At 34.6% G+C, this 8,369-nt stretch overlaps 1 protein-coding gene across 1 annotated transcript; it reads left to right on the top strand.

The window, feature by feature from the left end:
• Positions 1–3,059: 3,059 nt before the first annotated feature.
• LOC126712879 (40S ribosomal protein S11-1) lies at positions 3,060–6,037 on the top strand. Its single transcript, XM_050412393.1, has 6 exons — positions 3,060–3,185; positions 3,273–3,313; positions 3,496–3,596; positions 5,299–5,443; positions 5,530–5,619; positions 5,731–6,037. The coding sequence occupies exons 1-6, from the start codon at positions 3,174–3,176 to the stop codon at positions 5,822–5,824; spliced, it is 483 nt and encodes a 160-aa protein (XP_050268350.1). The 5' UTR covers positions 3,060–3,173; the 3' UTR covers positions 5,825–6,037.
• Positions 6,038–8,369: the final 2,332 nt, after the last annotated feature.

The raw sequence follows: 8,369 nt of genomic DNA, 5'->3' as shown, positions 1-8,369 counted from the left end.
ATGCCCTCTTAGCTGTTATGGTTACTAGTAAATGGGATCTCTTTCAGATGGATGTCAAAAATGCATTCCTTAATGGGGATTTAAGTGAAGAAGTTTATATGCAACCTTCTCCTGGTCTCTCTATTGAATCAAACAAGGTTTACAGCCTTCGACGTGCACTTTATGGCCTTAAACAAGCTCTAAGAGCTTGGTTTGCCAAGTTGAGCTCCACCATCTTTTGTTTGGGTTACATTGCCAGTCCTTATGATTTTGCCTTATTTCTTCATCATACCGATAAATGCACCATTTTGCTTCTCCTCTATGTGGATGATATGATCATAACTAGTGATGACCTCAATGGCATTCAAGAACTCAAGGATTTTCTCAGTTAACAGTTTGAGATGAAAGATCTTGAACATCTTAGCTACTTCTTGGATCTTGAAATCACTCATTTCATAGATGGTCTTTATATTACTTAAGCCAATATACTTCTGAACTTTTGTCTCAAACTAGACTCACTAATAGTAAGATTGTTAACACTCTAGTTGAACTTAATGCGTATCTAACTCCCTTTAGGGGGAAACCATTGTCTAATCCCTCTCTTTATAGACAATTGGTTGGCAGCCTAGTTTATCTCACTATCACTCATCTAGACATTTCCTATGTTGTTCACTAGGTGAGCTAGTATTTGTCTGTTCCACAATCGACTCACTATGTTGTTGTTCTGCGCATTCTTCGATACCTAAAGGGCACTCTTTTTCATGGTTTTTTCTACTCTGCTCAGTCTCCTCTTATTCTTTGTACATTCTCTAATGTTAATTGGGCAAGAAATCTCATTGATCGTAAGTCCACCACTGGTTATTACTTTCTTCTAGGTTCTTCTTTAATTTCTTGGTGAAACAAGAAACAAACCCTTATGACCCACTCCAGTACTGAAGCAGAATATCGTGTCTTTGCTGATATCACATCTGAATTCCTTTGGCCACGATGGCTTCTTAAGGACTTAGATGTGTCCACATCCTCTGCTACTCCTCTTTATTATGACAACTAGAGTGACATTCATATTGCTAACAATGATGTCTTCCACGAACAGACTAAACACATCAAGATCAATTGTCATTTTATCTGTTATCATCTTATCCATGGTGCTCTCAAGCTGTTCTTGGTGTCCTCTAAAGATCAACTTGCGGATATCTTCACCAAGTCACATCCTAAGAGACACCTTCGTGCTTTGGTTGACAATCTCAAGTTGGTCTCACACCCACCTTAAGTTTGAGGGGAACTGTTAACGTGTAATAGGTTATGGGCTTTAGACTTACCTTGTTTACTTGTAGAACACACATGCTTATACTACACACTCTGCCTCCTATATAAAGGCACTCATGTATATTTTATTACTTGAAAAATACAATACTATTCATTCAGTATTTCTAACAATTATCATTTCACCTTGGGTTAGGTGATGCATGGTGAAGAAACATTGAAATTTGATTTTGGTGTTGAGAAAGTGATAGATTTTTTTGGTGTACAGAATGAGAGATTGAGATGATGATATTACGAATTTACTATGAGGGATATTGACTTACAAAAATTGAATCCTAAAACTATTAAAGGAAATTGGTCGTCAATGATGATTTGACACACTCATGTGTGTGTACATATTTCATTTAAATAACTTGAACTTAAAATTAGGCTAGATTTCTATTGACTAAAAATTTTAAGGGAAGAGAGCACACAACACACTTATACCTTTCTTCTTCTTCTTTTTTTTTTTTTTTTTTTTTTGAAACAATTTTTCATCTATACAATTTGGAGCCTTTTATTATTGGGGAGCCTTAGGCATATGCCTAAGTGGTGTAGGCCTTGAACCTCCCCTAACCATGAAAAATTATTAACTAGTCCTGAACTACAAGGGCAACAAGCTAGCCTTGTAGTCCCAACCAATGGATTACATTAACTCACCTACCAATAACGATTATATATCCTAACGTCTATTAACCAGTGAAACGATGAAAGCTTATTCAAATTTTAGGACGTCTCTCTCTCTCTCTCTCTCTCTCTCTCTCTCTCTCTCTCTCTCTCTCTCTCTCTCTCTCTCTCTCTCTCTCTCTCTCTCAACATTCTCCAAATTTCAAAACCTCTATTTCTTCCACCATACCTTTATGTGGGCCACCTGTGACTACAGTAGTCACCAAGTCCCACACCACACCACTAACAGTGCTTCCCGTTGTGGTCGATTTATTGTTTTATTGTACTTTAATGTTATTTTTGAAATGTACAAAAGATGTTTGTGAAAATATGAAAGAATTTCTGTGAAGTGATGTTAGGATTGCTAATTATAAAAATAAGTTGGGGTTTTTGTTGATTTATTGTTGTTTTGGTATGTGGGGTTTTTTTTATCACAAGTTCATTAGTTTTTGGTTGTGTGTTTAATTTGTTTGCCTAATGTTAACAATGTTGTTGTGGCTGTAATGAATGGGCATAATAATTACTACCTCAATATATTGTGTTTTGCCTTGAGCTGTTGTGTTGTTCTATTACCACAAGAGGCTTTTCTCATGCTTTGTGTTATGGAATGGAAGCACCCAAACAATAATAGGACTTACCATTATTCAAATTCACAACTCCCAAAGTTGCTGGCTTATTAGATTCTCTTAGAGAGGGAGGGTAAAGAGATTGACAGCTGCGTGTGTTTAGGGACTAAGGGCTAGAAATTTTTTTTTTCTTATAAACATTTTAAACTTTTTTTTAGAAGAGCTTAAAAAAAAGAAAAAAAAAATGGATACCCAATGAATTTACCCATTAAAACTCATTTAATTAGATTACTCAAAAAATATTTACCCATTTAAACCAAATGTTTAATTGAGTTGAGTCAAAACTTATCCAAATTAGGCAACTCAACAGAGTTTTCTACCACTAGATCACTTTTCTTGTGCAATAGAGGATCCAAATATGGGCCACCGTCAGCCCAATGAAGATCCAAGACTACTGAAAATAAGGCCCCCGATTTTTATTTTTTTTAATTAAAAAAAAAGGCCGATTGGGCCCATTTAGATAGAGGGTAATATGGTCATTTCGAGAATCTAGGGCTCCATTTATAAGCTTCTCTACCCTCACTCTCTGCTCCGATTAGGGTTTTGCATCTTCGCCTCCTCTGCGTCTTCAGCTTCTACAAGTCTAGACGAACCCTAGCCATGGCGGAACAGGTTCTACCAAATCTCTCTTCTCTCTTTCTCTCTTATTCCATGTCTGTTTCAATACGCTTCTAAACTTACCATTTATGAACATTGCAGACGGAGAAGGCTTTCTTGAAGCAGCCCAAGGTTTTCCTCTGGTAAGATTTTCACATTTCCGCTCCATTAGAGCTATATCCAATTTGATCTGAAAAGAAAATGAAATGAATTTAAGTAATCCAAGAAGTTTTTGAATGAGATTTGTTTAAAATTGTTGGAAATGAAAATTGAAGTTTTAATCAAAGCAGACTTTGATAAGAAAATTTGATGAAAAATTGTACAGCTCGAAGAAGACTGGCAAAGGGAAGAGGCCTGGAAAAGGTGGGAATAGATACTGGAAGAATGTTGGGTTGGGCATCAAAACTCCCAGAGAGGCTATTGACGGTATTTATTGAACCTAAAGATGTGTTTTATTCTTTGATAATATGATTAATGTGTTAGTTGATTTTGTTGGTGTGTTTTAGTTTTCAATGAGTTTATTCGTGCTGTTTATGTTTAGTGTGTTTAATCAATGTGTAGGCTGTTTTGTTGGTCGATCTTGTCTCGTTTTTGTAATTATAGGAATGAACATATTTGTTGGATTTGTATGTGGTTTTTGCGTGTTTGCAATGTTAATTATTTGCTTATGGTACTTGGGAGTCTGCGCATTTCGTTTGCTAAGAGTCTTGTAGCTTAACTGGCATCTCCTGGTGTTTCTAACAGACACTGACAGGGTTTTAACTCCCTCCACCTTTGTAACTATTAAATCATTTGCTCATTGTTTGTAACTATCAAATTATTTGCACATGGGAGTAGTTAGTGCGTAATGAACTATGTAAAAAGCAAAGCAAGTGATAGTTGTTTTTTTTTTTTTTTAAATTAGCTTCAACGCCCTTCGCGTGTTGCTTAGAGTCCTTATTTTTGTTTATGTAATTTCCGTGGTGCATAGCCTGTTTGGTCTTGTATCTTTTTTGTGTTTGGAAGCCATGCACATCTTCCCCTTTTGAAAGTAAGGTGGAGGGTGAGCTCATGGGTTCAAATTCTACCAGGTGCCAGAAACTTACCTTACAAAAACCTTTTTTTGGGGGGAAACACTACTACTGATTCTATCCTTTTGTGTCTTGCATGAATACTTCCTCTTTTCTGCGACTTATGGTGCATTGCCAGTTCAATCTTGTAATTTTTTATCTTTTTGGAATTTTAACTTTAAGTTGGCAGTGTATCATGCATGTGGATGGAATTTAACCAAGACATTGATCCATGCAGCTCAATCTGTTACACATCCAGTGTAATACTTATTATGTTGCTCAAAATCACATGGAATAAGATGTTTTGACACCATAGTTGTCTTTCAGTTATAAAATATACGCTTATTGTAAATATAATGTTGTGCTTAGCTTTGTTTTAATTTGTTTTTGGAGTAATTAAAAGGGGTGTGGGGGCATAGCTGGAAGTTGGTCTGTTAATAATAATATTCCTGTAAGATTTTTCAGTTGAACATGGAAATGAGCACTAGTTCAAATGACACCTCCTCCAATCACAAGAATGAGTGATGGACGGGTCTTTACCCACTTGCTGCGTGTAAATCTTATCAATACAAAAAAGGATTTCATTAAAATAGCATGTTAAATTGGCACTTTTCCTCCTTATAAGTTCTAGGTAGAGGATGAGATTATGGTTTCAAGACCCATTTGGTGCGTGTCTAATTTACCAATGAAAAAAAGTATGTCATGGGTTATTTTCAACTCATTACAATTGCATATCTGAACGATTGTAAAGTAGCATTCCTAGATCTGGTCATGAATTAGTTCAATTTAGTGACTATTAGAAAATTTAATGTTTTTCTAATATTTATGATAGTTGATCTGCAGATTAAAGTGTATTTTGCCATATATTTTGTATGATTAGGTCGCATTTTCTTTTTCTTTTTTATGTTATTCAATTTTGAATATTTAAGGGGTTGTTTGGTTGTGTTGTTTAAACAACAAAACACATGTTTCCATAACACTTTTTCACCCCCACGTATTTCCACAACACTTAAAACAACATTACTAGAACAACATTACCAAATAGGCCCTTATCAAGATGTGCTGTGTTGACTTTGCAGGGACATACATTGACAAGAAATGCCCGTTTACTGGAAATGTTTCCATCAGGGGTCGTCAGATTTCTGGTACTTGCAACAGTGCCAAGATGGTCAGGACCATCATTGTTCGTCGTGATTACCTTCATTTTGTTAAAAAATATCAAAGGCAAGAACTCCTCATCCATAAAAACAATAATAGTTTTTCCTTCTCATTTTATTGGATGAGAAAATTAACCTTTTTGTAACTCTTAGATATGAGAAGAGGCACTCAAACATCCCAGCACACATATCCCCATGCTTTCGTGTGAAAGAGGGAGACCACGTCACCATTGGCCAGTGCAGGTTATATTTAAATCTAAGTTCCTTCTATAAACATTTTTGGTTGTAAATTGATGAAACAAGTATCTTTTTTGGTTATTAGGGTTAATTTCAAAACAATGTTGTCTTTTGCAGGCCATTGTCAAAGACAGTGAGGTTTAATGTTTTGAAGGTGACTTCAGCTGGTTCTTCAGGAGGAGCTGGTAAGAAGGCATTTACAGGAATGTGAGCTTCAGTGTGTAACGTTTCTCAGTAGTATTACATTTGAATGAGATGATGTTAGTTTAAGCTGAGTCCAGATGAGACCTTTTTGCCCATTTGTTTTTGTCATTAACATATTAAATCTTTGTATTGGAGTTCCTGAACTTTGCCATGCTATAATCATTTAGATTATGGGATCCTTTTTAAATTGTTTCGAAATGTGATTGTGTTTTGCCAAGAACCTTGTGAATGTGGTTGAGACTTGGAGTTTTCATGTCCTTGTGCTACAGTTCAAAATCTAGTTACCACTACCTAAAAGAAGCTTGCTAGTTTTGTTACTTTTATCTCTGAATCGTGAAATGATTTGTTTTAAATTATGGGTTTACCAAACCCTTGTTGGATCATCGCAACTCTTAAAGTATTATAAATGGTTGGGTTGAACTATTTCCCCCTCAATTGCTCTGTTGTTTCTGGGTGGTAAACTGCCAAATCGTTGGCAAAATCACAATCCGGAATGTACTGATCTCATCTCACCAAACGTTTAGGATTTGTACGAGGATGATAAATTTTGTAGGATTGCACATCTTGTTCATCCTGCTAAAACATAAATTCTTGTTGGGCTTCTTTAAGCCCAACTAAACCCATTAGTCCAACAGATTACTGGTGGCCCAAAGAGTTTTGAAATCCAAAATTTACCCCTATATCAAGTTATCAACCAAATATCTCAAAAGAAAACCACAAGTGTATGGGATCTTACTGATCCCACTAAAACATAAATTTCGGTCCGGTTTCTCTAAGTCCAACTAAACCCATCAGTCCAAAAGATCACTATTGGCCCAAGAGTATTGAAGTCCCAAATTTACCCCTATATCAACCAAAAATATCAAAAGAAAACCACAATTTAAACCTAAAAATACCTAATATTCAAAAATGGGAAACCTCAAAGTTCAAACCCTTATTAATCTTAGTCGAATCAAGCTTGTAGCTCATAGTAATCCTCTTAGAAGCCCATTGCCGTCGCGTAGACTACATTGCCGTCAAATTTGTCTTCCATATATATATTTTTATGTTGATGAAATTTTTGGATATATTGTGTTAAAACATAATTATATTTGTTTCTTTAGTATAGATATAGTGGTATATTGATGCAAATCTTTGTTTTTTAATGAATGAATTCATAATTTTTGTGATTAATCAACATACAAAATCATTACAAATCTGTTTTTTTGCTTTAAATCTGAAAATAGGTTGGATCATCCCAATCTTGACAATCTTGAATTGGCATTAAGTAGTACAGGATTAACTTGTTCCTGATTTCCTGTTCCGTCCGTGTTCTGAAAATTATTGTCCATATTTTAAAAATTTTGGGGGCAAATTGTATAATGCTTTGATGTGTGCAGATGCCAGTGTGCATGCTGAATAACCTTTTTATGTAACATTCCTTCACTTTTTATAGAAAAAAAGTCCCAACACTGGCTCATTGTTTTGTATTCACTTTAAATTGTGGGTCATTTACTAGGCTTTTCAAATTAATACTAAATTTGAGATGCTTTTCTCTATTATTTGGTGTCAAAATTAACAAAATTTTGAAGTGGGATAGGTTGGCATCCTAAATTACATAGGATTAATCCTAAAAGTGAATGAACAAATCAATTGACACACTCTTACAACTTGTTTGGTTTAGACCGTTTGGTATATAAGTTTAAAAAATAATAATAATAAAGACAAGTTATGTATAACTTTTTAAATTACTTTCTAAGGTTCAGTTATAGTTTTACCGAGTTCATTTTGTAAACACACACTGATGAAATTAATCTAACACTTTCACATGGGTTCAAATTGATTTTTCCTTTTTTTTTTTTTTTCACACTAATTCAAACTTGTTACCTCAACTATCTGTAAGATAGTGTATATAGGTTTACTATTTGGATAGATATTTAGGTATGTGATGAATATTTTTAATTTTTTACCCTATTTATTTTGTAAATAGGCTAATGAAAATAAATAATTTCAAACAGATGCACATACTAAATCTCACATAATGTTCACATAATTTTATTATTGATGTCATTTTTTTTTCATTCACAACTTGTCAGTTTCAATTTTTAACAGAAACATATTGATCCAACTCTTAAGAATCGAACTCGAGTCTTCCCTTATAGGAGGGAGGTGCCAACAAATTGAGAGATTTTTATTGTTATTATTATTACTATTTATGAGCAATATTTCTAAATCCATTTACGATGATTATATATAAACTATTATTTAAAATTCATAACATCACAAGCAAGTATGAATATCCTCTTAAACATACTATTAACTATTTTTGTGAAAATCCTACAAGCTAAGCCCGATTTATTCTTGAGCCCAATTCATGTATTTAATTTTATTTTATTCTCTGTTGTATGACCCAAGCCCATGCACCTGAAAGGATTTGAGGGAGTGTGGTTTGGTTAGTGTGGTTTGAGTGGCCTAAGCCCATAGGTCATGCTATGTATGTTGGAGATGCTTGCATGACCTAGTGCTCATGGAGAAGATCAAGTGTCCAAAGTTTTCACCCAAATGGAGACCTG

This window comes from Quercus robur, chromosome 2 (genome assembly GCF_932294415.1).
Source record: "Quercus robur chromosome 2, dhQueRobu3.1, whole genome shotgun sequence".
NCBI lineage: Eukaryota > Viridiplantae > Streptophyta > Magnoliopsida > Fagales > Fagaceae > Quercus > Quercus robur.
This window is presented reverse-complemented; position numbering and strand designations above follow the sequence as displayed.

Excerpts from the sequence above, each read along its gene's own strand:
- LOC126712879 (XM_050412393.1), top strand. Across the intron at positions 3,314-3,495 it reads CAGCCCAAGGTTTTCCTCTG|CTCGAAGAAGACTGGCAAAG; the intron begins GTAAGATTTTCA and ends AAAATTGTACAG. Across the intron at positions 3,597-5,298 it reads TCCCAGAGAGGCTATTGACG|GGACATACATTGACAAGAAA; the intron begins GTATTTATTGAA and ends TTGACTTTGCAG.